Raw genomic sequence first — 20720 nt, 5'->3', positions numbered from 1 at the left:
TGAGTGAAAATCAACAAGGACCCATAGAAATGCTGTGGCAGTGGCACAAGTTCAAGCTGTGAATGAAACACATCGGCTTGAATTGCTTCAAGTTTTGGTGACTTCTGAAATGGTGCCCATCAAATTATCTGGGGTTGGGCTTATTAGGGTAATATCTCCCTCTCTCCAGGAAGAAAGCCACCTTGACTCAGCCAGTTACCAATAGAAATAAGCAGAAGGAAACATCAACGGCGAGAAGTGTCTAGTTTGTCCCTCCCTATCTGTCTCTCCTTTCTACTGCTCCCTGAGGGAGCAGTTGCAAATAAGGGGCACAGAGAGCCCAAGCAGAAACGCATGAAAAACCTGGAGAGTTTTTGATAGGAGAGCAGCCGAGGGAAGGCTGTTGCTACTGTCTCTGGAGTTTCTTCTCAATGATCCCACTACTCTTTGTCTCCTTCATACAAATCCTTTGGGGGGCGGGCACCATCCATTGCCGCTGCCTAGCTTCTTTCCTGCCTGCCTTCTGTATGCCTGCTGCTCACAGTGCATGAGGCAGGCAGGCAGGTGCTGACCCGCCCCGCCCCCACCTCTGCCCGGATGGGAGAGGGCATGGTGCAGTGGGTTTTGCCTTTGGGAGGCAAGGGAAAGCCCCCCCCTCACCATTTTTGTCACGCCGAGGTGGCACCAGCCATTGTGCAGCCTGCAGGCCGCTGCAATAATCAGGGCGGGCAGGTGCCACAGGGTGAGTGCATCCCCTGCCTGCGCCATGGGAGATGAGACTGGCCTTGGGGGGCCCTTCGAGGCAGCTAGGTCAGGAGACAATTGTCTCGCCTTGTCTAACGTACGCTACACCCATGTTTGAGCTCTAGATCACTTAAGGGCTCAGTCTGCCTTCAGACAGTGGCAAGTCAGCTTGTTCCATGGGACCTCCCCAGGGTCCTTCAGCCTCAGCATCATGGGCAGCTAGGACATCCCCCTCCCAACCCCACCAAGAAAAACACCACTCTGGACATGAAATCTGAATAGAGCCAAATTTAGGGTTGATTCCGATTTAATCAATTTGGGCAGTTTTTGTGAAATTGGAAGTTCTCTGTTTGTCAGTAGGCTACAATGGATGGTGTTGGCCTAGGAGACCTGTATTCAGACCCTTCCTCTGCTATAGAGTTTTTCATAGTAGGCTTGAGCAAGTCTCTCTCTCTCTCTCTCTCTCTCTCTCTCTCTCTCTCTCTCTCTCTCTCTCCATAGCATAGTTGTGAGGATTAAGAGGAACCACATCTATGCTCCTCTGAGCAGGAGATCCATGTGGCAAATAAAAAGTACTATCATTCATCTCTCCACCCCACCCTGCAATGCTGGTGCTTGACCCCATAGCAGAATGAGAATACCCTTAAGTGTTATGGTGCTGAGATTCCCTCCTGGTTGGGCTTGAAAATGTATGTTATGGAGGTTCACCATCCACTGTCAATGTCTTGGCACCAAGTGCTGGCTAGGATTGCTAGCAAATGTACAGGACTTCCCATTACTTGCCTCACTACACCCAAAATCAGTCCATAAGACCCGCTGTGAGCTTCACTAAAGTCAGTGTCATTAGAGGACACCAAGAGCAAAACTAGGCATTATGGGAGTGTGTGTGACTTATGCCAAAAGTAGCCATGTGTCTCCTTTTCTCCCCGCCCCACACAGAACACATGATGTGACATTTCCACACTTCTGCAAGTGGCAGCCACTAAAGTAAAATATGGGATGCGGGAATTCAGAGTGAGATAACATCACATAGTCCATGTTGTTTTATTACATATCAGTAGCAGCCACATGTTTTCAGTTGCTTGTATTGCTGCCTAAGTGGTTCTGACTTGATGTTTTCTGCTACCCTCTTTCAAATCCCTTTTAGTGTCCTCCTTCTCTTCTCTCCTAATGCATTACATATTTTCTCTGTAACCTCTCCATATAACATTGGCAGTTTTTGTATATTTGGATGAAATACACATTATAGTCAAAAAGTTATATTCTGACCATAGTCCCTAAGCCAGTGAGGCCCACCAAATCTTCAGTGGTTTAAATCCATGTGCACTGGATACAACAACAAACCAGAAAGGCTCAAGTTGAGTTCATAGTATTCCAAGATACGACATTTATGCAGTCAATAAAGAATGCGGAAGTGATACGCATAAAACTAGGGTCAGGCACTATCAGATTAAAGCTAATAAAATCAGAACAGATAGCTCACCATCAAGAATTGCCCATTGCCCATCTATTTCAGTGTGCTTCAGGTAGGAATCTTCAATGGTTGGATCATAGTCTGGCACAAAAATCTTCTGGAAAAACTGAATGGTGAGGGCGCTCTTTCCCACGCCTCCATCTCCAACAACCACAAGCTTGTATGTCGGAAGGTTTTCACTTGGAACAGCACTTGTAGCCATGGCACCAATAGGTCAAACCTGGGGTAGGGGAAAAAAGTTTTTCATAGATCATATATTGGCAAATAGCAAGGTCTAATCAAGAGGTCAAACAGCAGATGATCATCAGATGGAGAGAGGTAAGCAGGACAGTAGTAACAATATGGCAATTCCTTTACAAAGTGTCATGTGATGCAACAATCTGAGGTTGTCCTATGGTATGCTTGGTCATTGCTATAAAATATGCACATCTATTTGTTTTTCCTAGCCATTTGTTGCTTCTGTCACCTTGAAAGACAGACTTCAAAGAATGGGTGAAAAAGATACAGAGAGCATCATTACCCCTTACCTCCAATCTATCCTCACCCCAAAGAGCAGCACCCCTACTTCTTAGCTAATCTACACTTTAAGAATGTTTCCACTTTCGAACAGGCCTCCAAAGGTTTTATCTTACAGCACCAATCTCCTCTTAGCAGTGATGAAATGGAATATCTCGCAGGAGTTGTATTAAGACTCAGAGTTTACTTCTGTGAAAAAGTGATGTCCGTGATATCGCTCTTGAAAATACATATGCGAACAGGGAGAAGTTACTACTATTATGAATATTATATAATGCTTTTCAACAAAAGTGCTCAAAGCAGTTTACAGAGAAAAATAAATAAACAGATGCTTCTCTGTCCAAAAGGGCTTACAATATAAAACGAAATATAAGGCAGACACCAGAACAAACACTGGAGGGTAGTGGTGTGAGAACTGGTTCAACCTTGAGCTGGCTTGAGCTTGAACCGGCTCAGTTTGATGTTTGGCCTCGAATCAGAATGGGCTCAGTTTGACTCGAGGTTGAACTGAACCACCCGGTTTGGTTCAGGCCCGGTTTGGGGCTGCCAGAAACATTAAGTTGTTTTTTTTAAAGGTAGACTTACCACCACTGAGGGCTTCAGTGGCTTTGGGTACTGCTGCTGTGGCTGTGCGTGTGTGTGTGTCCTCTGGAAGTTCTCTCTCCCCTGTATGCCTCTTCCCAGTCTTCCATGGGCTGGTTTGGGCCATTTTAGCCCCCTGTGAGGGTGTGGTGGCCATTTTTGAGGCTGCAGTGCATGCACATGGGCCATTTGCAAGGCTGGGTTGTGACCCAGCCTTGAAAATGATCACCGCATACCCATAGAGGGGAGAAATGCCCCCCAAATGGGCCAAATCAGCCCATGGGAGACCGGAGGAGGCAAAACTGCCAAAGACCCCCCATGGCTGCAGCCGTACTCCCCAGGCCACCAAAGCCCTCGGTGATGGTAAGTCCCCCTTTTAAAAAACAAAAAATTAACGTCTCTGGCACCCCTGAACCAGGCCCGAACTGGTTTGAATTTGAACCGAGTTGGGCCCCTTGTTCAGGGTGCCAAAACCTAACATGCCCAGTTCAAGCACTGTTCAGACTCAATCCAAACAAACCAGTTTTGTGCACATCCCTACTGGAGGGATGCTGTTCTTAGGTTGGATAGGGCCAGTTACTCTTCTCTCCCTTGATAAATACAAGAGAAGCACTAATTTTAAAAGGTGCTACTTTGCTGAGTTAGCAAAATTAGGTGACAAGCTAATGTTTGAAAGATGTGGAACAGACTGTATCAAAGGTCGCATTGTAGACTTTACAAGGTTGCATTGTGTGCAGTGTTTAGCATCTGCCAATTCTCTCTAGCAGGCAATATTTGGACAAATGAACAGAATAGACTTCATGTTGATCTAGAAAAAGCAGAGCAGCAGTGCATATTAAACTTGGCCATGCCTTCTGATGACTTCCATGACTGCAAAAGCTAGAAACAATACAGTAGTTACTTAAGGTACCTTGAACAAATACATATTTAAATTCAATCCTTTGTAATGGAACGTAGCATGAGAAGTTATTGTGCAACATTACCCCAGCTTAAATTTAAAAAAGGATATTAAAAAATTGGGAGGTAAAATCCAGATCTCTTCTGTTTGTGTAAAGAAAGAGGGCACAGAGCTCATTCATGTAGAGTCAAGGGAGCCAGGAATGAAGAGGTGGCAAGGGACAGAAAAGGTGAAAAATATTTCCAGTGTAGGACCCAACCATTTCTTTTTTCCTCACAGCCACTAACCCTAGGGTTATATGTGCTCATAGCTGTTACTGATCCACTGACCTGACCTCAGAGACGGACTTTCCTGCACTAATCAATCTTTTTCCATTCTAGACTTTTCTCTTCATCCCCAGTCATACAATCACTTCTAGATTCTTATCACCCATGTGCTCCTCCTTTACATAGTATACTGTAGATACATGTGTGTGAATGCGTGGTGTAGTGGTTAGAGTGCTGGACTAGGACTGGGGAGACCCGAGTTCAAATCCCCATTCAGCCATGAAACTAGCTGGGTGACTCTGGGCCAGTCACTTCTCTCTCAGCCTAACCTACTTCACAGGGTTGTTGTGAAAGAGAAACTCAAGTATGTAGTACACTGCTCTGGGCTCCTTGGAGGAAGAGCGGGATAGAAATGTAATAATAATAATAATAATAATAATAATATAAATAAATTATCTAGACCACACCCACAGTGATTCTCCGCTCCCCATCCCAAGGCTGGTATCTCAGAAAATGTGAAGTCAAAGATCCAGAATCCTATCTTTAGTATTTACTGTAAAATCGTATACTGTGTACTATTAAGTAAAAATCATTTGACTTGATCACACAGCATCTATTCCAAAAACAACTCTTACAAAACATACAATACTATAATATAATTAGTCCAATCAATACAAGTTGTGGCTATGTTACAGTGCTCATTAAACAACGTTATGGAGGCACCAACTTCTTGTTTTGGCTAAACCATTTGGTAACAGCACAAAATACTAGGCTTCGAATTACTAACTCCATTTTTGCAATTTTTATATTAAAGTGTGTATACCCTGCCTTCCATGGGAAAAATGCTCAAGGTGGCTTACAACATCCTGTAAATAAAAAGAGTAGCCAACAGAATACATAGCAGTAGATCAGTGTAAGGAGGATTGTGAGGAGCCCCCAGTGTCCCTGCTATGATGGTGCATTGCACAGCTGAGTGGAGGGGGAACAAAGAGCAATTTCCCCTCCCCTCCCTCCAAAAACAAGAATATGTTCCTGAGAGCTGCAATACCCCCAGGAAACTATTCCGACAAGGAGGCTTTACAAACAGGGCTTCTGCCCCGAATCTCCTTCAGAAGAGAGTGTGTGCATTCACACACCAGTCAAACCTACCTCGAAGTCCCTTCAAGATTCTTGGACCCACTCCACAAACAAACTGGGCTTTGTGATGTGAATTCTAGCTTATCTCGACATATATCTGGGTTTTTTAAATGCTGGTTTTAAGCTACTTCTTCTGAAAACGCGGAACAAATGGAAGAGACACTGATGTAGAATCATTAGCATGATAGCAGGCATGCTCTTTTCAGAAATTATCTCTGCAGGGAGCTCTCTTTCCCTCTCCTCCCATTGGCTAGAAGGAAAGCACTGATGCCTGCCATGTAGACTTGTTTCAAAAGAAAAGCAAAAGCAGAGGGGATGGGCTGCTTCCTTCAATGCCACGAGTGTACTTTGAAGTGGCTTCGCTCAACATTTACCCCAGAGCCTGAAGCCAAGTGTGAATAACTCCAAGGGGGAAAGGCTTTTGGAGGGAGGAGAGAGGAGTGAAAATAGCTCCTCTTTGCACCCACTCAGCTGCACAACTCACTGTCATTGCAGGGACATTGGAGGTTCCCTGGGGACCTGCAGCCCTTCTTAGAGATATCATGTCAGCCTCTCGCAACACCACCAGAAATATAGAGCACATTATCTACATCCAGAGATTTTCCCCAAAAGCCAAGTCTTGGTCACACACTAGAAAGCCAACAGTGAAGTAAACATGCACACCTCCTTGGGAAGGACATCCCACAACCTAGAAGAGCACCTCTCTCTGTGTCATCACTCACCATACCTCAGACAGCTGGGGCAATATCAACAAAATATGTGTTGGGGAAGGTCATGTCCGAGAGCAGGTTCATACAGCCAGAGGTCGTTCTTAAATATTCTGGTTCTAGACTGTTAACATCCTTAGAGATTAACACTTTGAATGGGGCCAACTAGAAGCACATTGGAAGCTGACACAGCTGGCACAACACTGAAGCAATGTTGTACCATTCTGAACTGACTGAAGCTTCCAAACAATTTTCAGAGGCAAGCCCCTGGTAGTGTTCATTGCAACCCCAGACCCCAATGAAGACAGGACACACTGTTGGTTATTGATTAAGTGCTGTCAAGTCGGTATTGACGCTTAGCGACCACATAGATAGATTCTCTCCAGGGTGATCTATCTTCAACTTGGCCTTTAAGGTCTCTCAGTGGTGCATTCATTGCTGTCGTGATCGAGTCCATCCACCTTGCTGCTGGTCATCCTCTTCTCTTTCCTTCAACTTTCCTCAGCATTATGGACTTCTCAAGGGAGCTGGATCTTCGCATAATGTGTCCAAAGTATGATAGTTTGAACCTGGTCATTTGTGTCTCGAGTGAAAATTCTGGATTGATTTGTTCTTATGATCCATACTTAGCTGCAGTAAAAGAGGGCCACTTTATTAATGTACAGCAGAATAAGACTTGCAATGAGGTATCTAACTAATCAGAGTGCAGGTACTCCTCCTGCATGGGGCCACTTCCTAGGAAGGGCCGGTCCACTCCAAGGCGAAGCGTTGGGTACTGATTTGGTCAAGTACCAGGTCCTGACATCCTTTCACTGCGAGGCATTCCCCCGCCGAGAGGGAGGGGCATATCAACCCATCCCACTCCAAGCTGCCAAATTCTGAGTTGGTGAACTGAGCCACCCCTTGAACGGGGGCCATTCCCAACCCTCTGGGCTACAAGAACCCTTACAGGCTGTACCTTGCCCCCCCACTCACCCCAAATGTCCCTCCGGCTGAACACCATTACTCAATCTACCTACCCAACACCCGCACTCTCCTGCCAAGTGACCGATTACCTTCAATCCATACCTATGACCCAAACCCAAAGGACTCAGTGAGAAGTAGGCGGAAAAAGGCCATGCTTAGCGCCAATCTGGTGCTACCAAAAAGAATCCTACTTGGCCCCTGCAGGTGACTGGCTATCCCTCACGGAGTACAGGGTGGGCAGGTGGGTGCAACACTGTGGAGCGACATGTGCCAGGGGCACAACCCGGCCCCCCCACCCCATCGTGCTGGTGTGGTGGCAGGGACCGGCATTGCACTAAGTGCAGTCTGGACGTAAGTAGAGCATAAGTTACCAAACTGGTCTCATCACAAGACACACTCAGATCTATCTGAGCCCTACAAGCAGCCCCCCACCACAGGCAGATTTCCTGTAGACATACAGCAAATACATGAGAAAACCAATACATTTCAGTACAATTTCACACTCTGGATTTTTATGGAGCAGAAGTCACCATCCATGTGAACTCTGTTTTACATTTGAAAATACACACAACACAGAAACTGGTTGTGAAACAGCTCATGCAGAAATGATTTGGGGCTTATTTGGATTATAGAGGAGTCATCTAAAAATTCCAGCAGAAAATCAAATTTAAACAAAAGTTTGCTCTGTGTTGCATCTAGATAACTCTGTTTCAGGGTATAGGGAAGCACATACTGCAACTAGAGTAAGGCTGTGTTCACACAATCAAAAGGATCCTCATTAAAAAGTTAACCAGGACTAGTTAGCCCAGTGGAGCCAATTTGGTTAATCCAGAATTTCAGGGCAATCCTGGTCAAACCACTCTGGGTAAGCAGCAGTTAATTAGGAAAGATAGCCATGCTTGCCCTTATAACCGGGGCAGGCCTGGAAGGAGATGTGGAAAACTGCTAGTGTGAGCATCATTCTGGATGCTCCCCAGTAGATACTGAATATATATTAGCCTTTGTTTTATTGCCACCTAATGGCATAGCGGGGTAACCTGCTGTTGGTCCGAATCCCTGCTGGTGTGTTTCTCAGAATATGGGGAACTCCTATATTGGGTAGCAGCAATAGAGGAAGGTGCTGAAAGGCATCATCTCATACTGTGCAGGAGATGGCAATGGTAAACCCCTCCTGTATTCTACCAAAGAAAACCACATGGCCAGGAGTCGACACTGACTCAATGGCACAACCTTTCCTTTATTGCAGGCGTCCAGGCTATTCCTTCTCTTTTCTTTGTGATTTAAAACCAGCCAGGGGTAATGTTGCACTACACTCTGTAAAACAAAGGATAAACAATACAGTCGACTTTGTGCTGGCATCCTTAAGCTGTTATTTACATCTTCTAAATCCAAACATGGCCATAGCAGTGCAGAGGGCTGCATCTGGACTGTATGCACATGCATATGCACGTCCCACCTCTGCCATGGACTCATTACACCCTTAGACACACGACTCGTGGCCTCAGCATCTCCATTTGTGAAATGGGGCCCACAGAGAACATACAAAGCTTGCTGTGAGGCTACAGTAAGGAAAAGGGAGTATGACTTGGGCGAAACTTTTCAAGTCTGCTTCAGGTCTGGGGCAGAACGGCTTTTTGTGGAATTGAATCGGACTCCATTTGCAGATGAAAGATGTGGCAGAATTCAAATATATTCTCAAAGCCCAAGAGAAATCTTTGCCTCTCATTTGTTTCCAAGTTAGTAAGAAAGCTACACAGTTTGGGGGCTAACACGAAGCTCAGAATCAAACCTTTTGTCTTGCAAAATAGAGCTGACTGGAAATAAGAAACATTTCTGGATACAAACTCTGGCCAAGAAGCCGCGCATGACAATGATTTACAGTATCCATGGTAACGTGTGCAATGTTGGAATTGCTTAATCCCGTTATGAAACCCTAAGGAGGAAAAAAAAGAAAAAGAGCACAGCTAGATTTTCCTTAGTGTTTGTGGTAGTCTCCTTCTCCCAGCTAGCCTACTAAAACAGCTGAGAGCTCCCACCTTTAGAAAGAGATGCAGGACACTGTGGCCATAGTCACTGATCTGCTGTTGTAAACCTGACTTTGGTTATAATGTCAGAAGCCCAGGACAATTCCACAGAAAAACACTTGTAAGTGCAGTGTTTCTTATCACTATGCACCTGAAGGACTATACTTGTGGCAATGGGTCCCCTTCATGTGTTATTAATGGTTTTCCAAAGATGCCATGATGTTGTATACATTAGCTGATTCTGGACCTCTTCGGGCTATGGAGTCATTTGGTGAAAGTGTTGCTTCGCCCTAGAAAAAGATCCACTTGGAGTTGGGCGTTCACCTGACATTCATGACCATACCATAGCCATCACTTTCAGCTATGGAAAATGAAAAGTGAACACCCAGCTACCCTTCTCATGTGGATCTTTTCCCAGAGTGAAACATCTGCACCGGAATTGCACTAGCCCCCCAATCTCTGGAAGTGCATTCAAATACTGAGTTTAGGGTTGATCACCCTCCCTGCTGTCTTGAAATACAAGTTTACAACTTGGTTTAGGAGATGACAGTGAAAGAGTATTCAAATTGTTTGAACATGCACACGCATGTGTGTGTGCGCGCACACACATTTTAAAACAATTAAGCTGAAAATGAATTGAACTTGCTGGATCAGAACAAACATTTTCTCATTCTTGGAGATGTGATTAGCCTGCACTTAGTCACCTATGTCAGTTCCTTTGCCATTTTCAAACACAGCTGTTTTGCAAAGTGGAAGCTTAGCTCTTAGAGGTGAATAGCTGTGTATAACCTGAACTACGAACTCAGCTTTAATATCTCAGGAACTCTGAAGATGTTTTAAGATTGAGCGCAAGACTCAAAAACCATTAATGGTTCCCTGTCTAGTAAAACAACGGGCTTAGCGCAACAATCCAGGCATCTTGCAGAAATGAGCTAAACTACAAATTGCGGAGGGGGGGGGAAGTGACCCTAAAGTTTTGGCCTAATCTAATCAGAGCAGAGCATACTAGGGAGGTGAGAAAGGAAGGAATCCTTTGTGATCAGAAGCAGACCAGGACATTTGGTGGTGCCCCTCATGAAGGCAAAGTTATAGCAAATAGATTAAATTAGCAAAATGCCGCTTGTTTAAAGTAACCTAACCTAATACCTGTGAAGGTCCTCCTCAGTCTGCTTGTTTTTAGTTTCAAAGACAGAAATAAGGTGAACCGAGGAGCAAGCAAAATCCTTCCTTTGAGGTACTGCTGAGCTTCCTTCAAGGTACTTTTCTGGCTCTGCATTCCACCCGGTTCATCCCAACAGCAATTTCTTGCTGTCTTCTTTCTCAGCCTTCATTCTCCTCTAAACAAAAGCTGTCAAATTCCATTCCTAGGAACCTCCATTTTTGAACAGTGTGAGGGATTGTGGGAAAGTGACATACACATAGAGTGTTCTCTTCCTCGAAAGACAAAGTTTGTCTGTCATTGCAGAGGACTATTAGTGCATTCTGAAGTGCACATTCAGATTACAAGGGCACATGATGAGGCCCAACAGTTCTTGTTGACCCCCCAAGTGTGCACCTTAGATGAACCCCAGAATTTGCTTAGAAGCATAGCAGTTCCAAGGCACCCACTCAGGAGCTTGCCACTGACAATCTATGTGCAAAGGATGCTTGGAGGATGGGAGGTTTGAAAACTATTGCTATAATCTTTGTAGTCCTGCAGTTTAACACAGAACAAACTCTCCCACTGCAACCACCATTTTCAACAAGTTGTTCAAGTAAGAACAAACCTGCTTACTTTCCTTTCACTATCCCTACGACTGGACTAAATTTGGTTCAAATCGGTTAGGTGGTCCAGAAGTTAGACCTCTTGCGCCTCAAACGTTCATCTGTCCGCCATCTTGAATTGGGGTGGATAACATCATCATAAACTACACTGTTGAGGTGTCCCTACAACTGTACCCAATTTGGTTCATATTGGTCCAGGCGCTGCAAAGTTGATTGGGCGGGGGCGGGGACACACAGAATGCCGGGTGGTGTCATAAGCCTACTGGAAAGTTCTATACTATAGTATATGCTGATTCGGTATTTTTCCTACTATGCTTAATTATATTTTGGGGGCATATTTCATTTCCTTTTAAATTAAAAATGTACAAGAGAGTTTTCCCAATATAATACGGTTAAAATGAGCACAAGTAAACACAGTACTTCTAAGTGTTAACTGTTTTCACTTCCTGGGAGGACAGGACATTTGAAGCAATTACATAATAGTATGTTTCCCAGACAATATCGGGCAGCAGTGATATAGGAGGATGCTGAAATGCATCAAATCATACTGTGTAGGAGATGGCAATGGCAATCCCCTCCTGTATTCTACCAAAGAAAACCACATGGCTCTGTGGTCGCCAGAAGTCGACATAGACTCCACAGCACAACTTTACCTTTAGCACTCCTTATCCTAATCTTATAGTTACCACCCTCCCTGTCACTTGCCAACTCACAGATGGACCAGGTAGTCTTCACATGAGGGAAATTCTTTATACTACCTTCCTTCTCTATAGAAAGAGAAACAAAGCAATAACATGCACGTTAAAAAAAGAGAGCACATGTGCACTCAGTACAGCACTTGAGAACTGCACAAAGAGACACTTGCTCCTTGATGAACATTTAGCAGTTATTTCAGGAAACACAAAATTATAGCCTCAGCAAATAAAACCCAAGTCACTGTAAATTGCTTCGGCGGGCAGGATTCAAGTGCCACAGTGATACAAAATTTCAGCAATAACCGGCAACCAAAGGGTTGAGCAAGGAGTATGACCTCCCCACCTCCACTCATGCTCATTAGAAAGGCTGCAAAACTGTTAGCAGATTTCCCAGTAGACACAAGAGTGTGGGGATAGATGCTGATTTTGCCTAGGAGTGGGAGTCCACCATGAAGAAAAAATCTGCCCTCTTCGTCATCTCCATTGGTAGAAGGAATAGGCAGGGATTTTATGCAGTAGGGACAACCCTTCTTCCATAACACACATTCAAGTTGAAGAGGGAAGTGCAACAAGGCTATTAATTAATACTAATTATTATACATTTCTATCCCGCTCTTCCTCCAAGGAGCCCAAAGTGGTGTACTACATACTTGAGTTTCTCTTTCACAACAACCCTGTGAAGTAGGTTAGGCTGAGAGAGAAGTGACTGGTCCAGAGTCACCCAGCCAGTTTCATGGCTGAATGGGGATTTGAACTTGGGTCTCCCCGGTCCTAGTCCAGCAGATGGAAAGACACCAATACAAAAACAAACAGATGAGTTCTCAAAATAGTCCACAGAGCAAGATTTATTCATCAAAACATTTGTCATGTCTTACAGCTCTTCCTCGGGGCAACTTTCGTAAACAACACAACCACCACCAAATGCCACATTCTACTTGCACAGCTAGCCTGTTTGACAAATGCATTTCCCATCACACATTTGAATTTATTCAGCTTTTTTGCACCAAGATAAAAGGCACAGCAAAAGTAATTTGTTTATCACATTTGTATCCCACCATTCCTCCAAGGGACTCAAGGTGGCATTAATGGGTTTATCCCTCTTTATAACAATCCTCTGAGGAACGTTCCCCCTCCGGGATGAGGGAGAGAGAACAACTTGATAAAGGCTACGCAGTGAGGTTCATGGCTGAGCAAGAATTTGCATGAATCCCACCCAACCCTCCATTCAAAGTTATTAGAGAACCAGTGTTATATTTGAAGTGCTACTTTTTTCAAACTCATGCTTAAATTTCTCCAGTTGAAATGGTACTAGAAGATACTTAATTTGGGCTGAATTGTGCCCCATTTTTTTTTAAATGTTATTCCCCAATATTTTGCTTCCAGAGAGCATGTTAGAAGTGGTCCTTTGCTACTCTTGAAAATCCTTAACTGCTAAAAGTAAAAAATGTCACACTCATGTTATCATGGAAACAATGAACCTAGCAGTACCAGAGTCAGATATCCATGATATTCCTATGTAGATACCATAGAAAGAGAATGATTTAACAAAGGAGGAAGTGGCTTGGAATTCAAATCCACAACTTTTCCTTTTAATACAATCCCTGGAAATGGGCAAGCTCCCTCTCAGAAATCACAGCTTTCTAGTACACTAATTAATAATCCTCCCAGTTCACTACCCTTGTGTCAAACTTCATCAAAGCACAGGAAATCCAGAGGAGACTTCTTAATTGCCTTTGATCATTGCTACAACTACAATTTAATATTTATTTTGGTACTATACCAAAAAATTAGACATGATGGGCTATATAAACAATTGGTTTACAAAATCCAGCTACAAAAGGTTCACTGAGTATGAAAAAGAACAAAGAATGGTTAGTTACCACAAATCAGCTTCCTTAACTAACTCTAGGTTCCTCCTGTCACCTTATCTAACAACCTAGGCAACTGTGTCAATGTTGTGATCCCATCTGAACTTTCTTGCTCCAGGAATATTGGCTGACATGATGTGCAATGCAACACTGGCATTGCCCATAATTGGGTGATGTTGCACATGTGCCAAGCAGCCCCAGTGTTGTGCAAATGGGCAGATGTGAAACTATTTAAAACTGCGGGTTTGCAATTGTGCAGAGGTACTTCCATTGGAAAGAATGGAAACAGCACTGCACAATTGCAGGCACAGAGTTTTAAGTAGTTGTGTGGCAGCATACAGGTGCAACACTTATGGGTCTTCCTAGCATGTGCACAGAAGCATTGCATTGCACATCATATCAGACAGTGTAGGGAAGAGTTGGATTGTCAATGAAGCTAATGTGGTCCAAGAGAGGCTGTGTTAAAGCACTAGAGCCAGAAAAGATGCTCAAAAGGAAACAGACTTCTTAATCAAGCACAAGGAGTTGGCTCTGGAAAAAAGTTGAAGGGTGACAGGAGGTTTGGAAATAAGACTGGGAAAAGTAATTACACATGCATACTCATGTAAGACACAGAAACCTGCTGAGGCAGCCCCATTTTATTTATTTGTATAGATCCTTTGTGAACATCAATAAAAAGAAGAAGAGAAAACTAGAGTATATAAACAAGTAGTCAACAACTGACTAACTTGAACACATGGAGGTCCAGGAGAGGTAGTTTTTTTTGATTGCATAAAGACTTCATTGCCTTCTTACAGGTGTTAACTAGTGAAAATTTCCAAGAGCAAGACCAAACCAGATCAAGTAGTTTGTCCAATGTCTTTCCAAATATGAATATATTGACTAGATGGAGGGTGTCCAAACAGTGTTCTCTCTCATTTTTTTCAACTGTGTGCAGAATAAGTTTTGTTCTGGGCGGAAGTATCAAGGCAGTGTGCGCGCACATGCATTCAGAGCGGGACCTTCCCGATTCATCCTGAGCAGGATCTAAAATTAACTGAGCAGTCATTAAAAAATGTGTGAGAGAACACTGTGTCCAGAGTTCTTTTTATTGGTATGAGATTTGAAGTTGAACCATATCCCACAGAAGGTACGGGGTTTCAACTGACCATGCTTGAGTCTGACAGAAAGAGTTAGTTTCTCTGCTGTGGCTACATCCCACAGTTTGTTGTACCAGTAATCAATTGTTTTAGGTGTGGCCACCTAATGGCACAGCAAGGAAGTTACTTGCCTAGGGAGCAAGAGGTTGTTGGTTTGAATCACTGCTGGTATGTTCCCCAGACTATGGGAAACACCTAGGCAACAGCGATAGAGGAAGATGCTGAAAGGCATAATCTCACACTGCACGGGATATGGCAACTGTAAACCCCTCCTGTATTCTACCAAAGAAAACCACATGGCTCTGTGGTCATCAGGAGTCAACATCAACTCGACAGCACAACTTTGCTTTACTTATCCAAGACATAACATACTTTCTATCTTTTTAATAAAAAGCTTGTCATTTATAAAACCTCTGTGAGGTGGATCACTGTTGTTCCCCCACTCCCCGACTACTGACAGAGTGCTCTGCTCTATATTACACAAAATGAGGTGCAAGGCTGAGGTAGCAGAATTCTGAACTATACCACTCCAGCCTGTAAGCAAGAAGGAGAATTGTATTTTTAATGCTTCTTCACATAAAAAAAACCCCACAATTGCATTAGAAAACAGGCACATCTAGGAGAAGAGTTTAACATGGCTCTTCTCAAATGAGATAATTAACTACATGTAGGGATCCTTATTGTATGGGAGAGAATTCAGAAATGCAGTTTCCCACCTCCAGTGTGAAGCGATATAGTCTAGAACACTGCAGTCTCTTGTTTCATTCTATATTATTCAGGCACTTCATGTTCCGATTGGTAATTGAACTCAGGCACTCAAATGTGCAGTTTTTAACACGTTTACTAGACCTTTGTGGTTTGGCCAAGACTGGGCGCTATGAATTTTAAGATGGAAGGTGAGCAAACTTAGAAAATGGCTTTGGGCCAAAGTACATTTGGCATCACAGCTTTTAATGCAATAAAGCTCCTTGTGTCTGTACACCTTGAGCCCTGAAATTCAGCAATCGGCTTGAAGGCTCGGCACCTAGCAACAGCTGCAAGCTGCATCACTTACAAAAACCCAAAGAAGAGAAAGTGGTTTTCCACTTCAAGAACAAATAATTATTTTCCTTACTTCCATTGCATGATGGAAATAAAATTGATGTAAACAAACAGAACCAGCCCAATTTTTCAGGCAGGCCAAATTAGATTTGTTTATAGAATTAAAGATTCTGGAGTTATTAAAAAAAATCAATTCACACTTGTTATGTTGGATTAAAAATCTTGTTTGCAGCTCTTTGGCATGGATCCTGCTGCCTTCCTTTGCTGAAAGGGAAAGATGCTCCTTTATTCCAAATACTGGCTGAAAAGAGGTACCTGTGTCTTTTCTACAGTGGGGAGATTCTAAGTGAGAAAGTGACCCAAAGAGCTAAGAGTGTCCTAAAGAGCTAAGAAGCCACTCTTCCTTCACTGGTTTCTCCCCCTTGTAAATGCAGTCTCGGTGACTGCATTTTGGGAGAAGAACCAAGAGAGAATCTGTGAAGAGAGTCAGAGAACAATAAGTAATGTGTAGTTCTGTCCTCAGTTGGTGGAGCCACACAAGCATAGTGGCCAACATCCAGACAAATGAAAAGCCTGTGCAACAAACAGAGTTGCATTAGTGCAAGAAGATCATATAGCATCACAGGGATGCTCAAAATTGTGCCCTTATGCAAAATTCCCTGCAGAACATATGAGGTATGCTGCAGATTGCATACCTTGCTGTGCTGGTGCAAACACGTTTGCACTAGCACAATACAAGTCTGGAATGCAAGCTCCAGACTTAACACAAGCACTTCCTTAATCTGGATGTCAGCCGGTATTATTAGCAGCAGAAATATAAAATAAAGCCCTCTGTGAATTGGCATTAGTGGTGGTCCACAAAATACAATATAAACACACATGCACTCTAGGCCACTTACATGCCATAATAAAACTGCATTAAATATTAAAATGACTTATAAAAAATAAAAGCAGGGGACAAACATGCTTGACAGACGGCAATAAGAACAACTTGTGACCCACAGAAGCACAATAAACTTCCAATTTTGCTGTCGGTGGCTGAAAGACAGAGATGTTGTTTAGCACCCTCTTGGCCCCATGACATGGATGAGATTGATAAATAGCATTATTAGCTAATGGCTTCCTAGACTAAAATAGTAAATATATCTTATTCAGCAAGACAGCTATCTGTAGACTGCTAACTGGGCAAGAGAGGCACATTTCAAAGTGGAGATTTTATTTTTTGCAGGAGAAGAAGAACTGTCTCTACCCAGACCCAGCATGGCATCCTTCCAGACTGGAAGCTCCAGTAGCTTTGCTTGTCTTTCTTTTTAGATTGGGAGCCCTCTGGGGACAGAGCATCATCTTCTTCTTTGTCTTCTCTGTAAACTCCTTTGACAACTTTTCCCACTGAAAAGCAGTATATAATATAGAGGGGCCTTCATTTTTGGCTATTTCAGGACTAGCATGTGGAATTTTGCCATTAATAGTGTCTGTGTGCCCATGCATGGACACGTGAGAAATCCACTTTTCATCCCATACTACAATGTACTGCACACATTCCCTTTTTGTGCATGGTTTGACAAGCTTTTTAGTGTCAAGAACACAGTTGTGATCTGCATCTAAAGATTTTTTCCCCCTAGAGTCTAATGAATGTAGACAGTATAATCTATTTTACCTTGACCAACAACCAAGAAGGCCTGTTCTGACATTTTCTTGACAAGCCCTTGGATAGACAATCCACTCTGCTGAAAAGCACCAAGGAAACAGAGACATGTGCCACTGCAAACACCCTTAAACAAAAATGCAGAACCTCTTCAGGGGAAGAATTGCTTTTGGCCTACCACAACAGGTTTCCATTTAGCTACTGTTCAAATTTAGAATGTTTAGAGGATGTCCTTGTACCCCAAGTATTCATGGTCTCAATCCACTGCACAACCATCTACACATGTGGCTTATTTTAATTTTCTGTTACTATAGCCTAATGACCAAGAGAGAGATAATGTTATTTGATATCTGTAGAAGGATGTCTGTCTCTGGAGACTGCTAATGTATGTTACATAGGAAACTGAAGAAAAGAAGGGAATCCAAAAGGTGAACTAATGTATTTTGAAGTACTGGAGGATTGCAGTACCTCTCCATCAGTCATACAATAGGAAACTGTTATTTTCCCAACTTCAGATAGGACAAACCATCCATTGACAAAACAGTTTATGGTTAAAGGCAGTTATGTTAGAGTTGCGCTCTGTGTTAATTATCCCCAAAACAAAATAAAGAGCTCCTAATGGAAAGATCTTATAAAAACATACTTTCAAGTAGATGTGACTTCAAAATTACTGAAAGGTGGAATTAGGTTCAAGTATTAAAGCTCTAGAAATTCAAGATCTTGCTTTGAAAGTTTGGGTGACCATACAAAATCTCCTGTGCTTTCAACAAATCTATGGCATATCTCCCTGAACCATAACACATGTTCTTTGCATCAATGAGCATTATAGTATCCTTGCAAAATTTGCTTTCACTGGCTTTAGCTCTTTGGGACCAAGCCCTCTTTGTGAGATATGCCTGCAGACAGTGATTCAGTAGTTCTCTTTATTCCATGGAATTCCAATGTAGATCCAATCATTCTGCACATTAGCATTTCCATATTTTCAGATCAACTGATCTTGGAGCAAGTTTGCCCATGGGGAAAGTGCTTCTTAAGTAAGGTGCTTAAGATGTTTATATCACATTACATGGGGAAAAACAGGAGGAGCAAGCACTGTTCCTTCTTATAGGGATTCCCAGATGTTGTTCACTACAACTCCCAGCATCCCCAGCTACAATGGCCTTTGGCTGGGGATTATAGGAGTTGTAGTCAACAACATCTGGGAATCCCTGTAAGAGGGAACACAAGGTGCAAGTGATTCACACTTCTGATGTGTAAAAAATGTGCAAGTTGTATTCCGCATCAAGATGTGGAAGTTGTATATGCATTTTGAACTGTACATCTTATTGGAAAATAGCAGTGCATATATATCTCAAGTCCTAAACTCATAAATAAGGGGATATGGCCCACAAAATGATGGGCAAACTTATTAAGAAAAACCCAGCAACACTTGATGAATAAGCAACTGTCATAAAAAGTGGAACAGCTTTGAAAAGTTGAGCCTAACACACACACACACACACACACGAATGATCTCGATCATAAGACAATGTAGTTCCTTCCATTGTGTTCTCTTAGATTATGGTTTTAATACAAAAAAAGAGACCCAAAAGAGATCCAGTGAAGAGCTCAAAAGAATGGCATGCTGGGGCTGCAGCCATCATGGGTAGGGCACAGGCTTTGCACATGAACCATGTCCCCATGCACTTAAAGCTCAATTCCTACATTAATTTTGCCCTTGGAAAAGTTAATACAAGACCATGTGATATGGTAGAAACTAGAGCTGTGCATAGCGCTCATTATTGGGATCAACCCTACCCAATCCTCGTAAAGATCAGATCATGTATTTTTGATCACTGGGGGTCACCGGGTAGCATCAAGCCGACTGCATCAGCTTGATGCACTGGGGTGGGGAGCTTACATTTCCTGAAAATCTGGCATTCCCTGAAGAAAACAGCTTCCCAGAAGACAGCTGCAGTGATTCAAATTGTTGCTTTCCTCTCTGTCTTCTTGCTGCAGAGCAGGACATAATGCCCTAACATTGTTTCTTTTCCTGATGCATTGCTGGGGAAAAGAGGACCACATTCTGTAACTATAGGGCACTGCCACCCCCCTACTGCCCCAGTAATATATCTGGGAAAGGATGCAATGTCGTGATGTTGCTTCTTGCCCTCCTGCAATGGAGGAGATGGAGCAAAAGGCAGTGATAAGAATCACTGCCATTAAGGCTGCCTTCTGGGCAGCTCCTTTCTTCAGGGAATGTCGATCTTCAGGAAAGGTAACACTGCCCTGCCCTGCCCCCCACCCCCAATCTTCCAATGGGTTCATCACATAAGTGCACATCTAAATCAGGTACAAGTCCTAAAGGAATGAATGATGCACCAGTTTCACGTATGTGTAAAAGATTCCTTTAAAATGCAGGGAGCGGATAGCTTGTTAGTTGGGGCAATCAGACTTGTCTCTCTGTCAGTAAGGACTGCTGTTGTATTCTTACTCACAATGAGATGGGTTGCAGAGGTCTGACACATACACTATATTAAGATCTGGAACAGGATACAGTCTTAAATTCTCTGCCACATATTTGTAATATAAATTCCCATTTTGTTTTCATTATCCGTTCTCTTAAATAGGTCAATAATGTCCTGGCAGGCATATTAGCTGGGGAACGAAAGCAGACAGAAACTGCTCTGTTATTTAATAATTCAAATCCCAAATGCTTAATTAAAAACAGTTTGGCTAGATGGGGAAAGGAAAAGTGAATAAGAAACTATATCTCACTTCACAGGTTTTGCTGATCAACATCAAAGATTTGCCTCCTTTTCCCAACACAGTATAGAACATGATTTGGAGAAAGAGAGGTTCTTGGGGTAAATTGAGTATAACAAAATATTTACTGCTTAGTTGGATTATAACTGTAATATTCTCGTGTCATCTTTCTGCACTATTAGTTTATGCTTCAGAGAGCATGGTGCTGAGATATTCAAAGCCTGAGTAGCTCAGGTTGCCAAGATCCTTCAATGGAGGTTTAATTCTAGGATGATCTTCAGTATTAGTACTTCTCCCTCATTCTTACGCCAAAATTATATTTACCCTGTGATGAATGCAAATCTGAAAAGAAATATTGCTGCTTCATGGTCGTGGTCTTCTAGGAAGCTTGGAATGGTCTATTGGAAAGAGTTTGCCATGTTGCCTTCTATCATATATGCTGCCCATCAATTAATGTAGCAAGAGATCAGACAGCAGCATCTAAGCATTAGAAATCTTACTTATGGAATGCTCCCTCTGCAGTGAACAGA

The 20720-nt window shown here is 43.0% G+C and overlaps 1 protein-coding gene across 3 annotated transcripts in view; it reads right to left on the bottom strand.

Annotated features, from left to right (window-relative positions):
* The window catches only part of MRAS (muscle RAS oncogene homolog), a 68127-nt gene that overhangs the window by 21502 nt on the left and 25905 nt on the right, over nucleotides 1-20720 (bottom strand). For 2 of the 3 annotated variants that reach the window (XM_053263657.1, XM_053263665.1), the window contains exon 2: nucleotides 2207-2417. In XM_053263657.1, the coding sequence (XP_053119632.1) occupies nucleotides 2207-2399 (193 nt within the window). In that variant the 5' untranslated portion in view covers nucleotides 2400-2417. Of the gene's footprint in view, nucleotides 1-2206; nucleotides 2418-20720 lie in introns of those variants that run through there. The other variant, XM_053263672.1, reaches the window with a different exon arrangement.

The sequence above is a fragment of the Hemicordylus capensis genome, chromosome 1, assembly GCF_027244095.1.
Source record: "Hemicordylus capensis ecotype Gifberg chromosome 1, rHemCap1.1.pri, whole genome shotgun sequence".
Taxonomy (NCBI): Eukaryota; Metazoa; Chordata; class Lepidosauria; order Squamata; family Cordylidae; genus Hemicordylus; species Hemicordylus capensis.
This window is presented reverse-complemented; position numbering and strand designations above follow the sequence as displayed.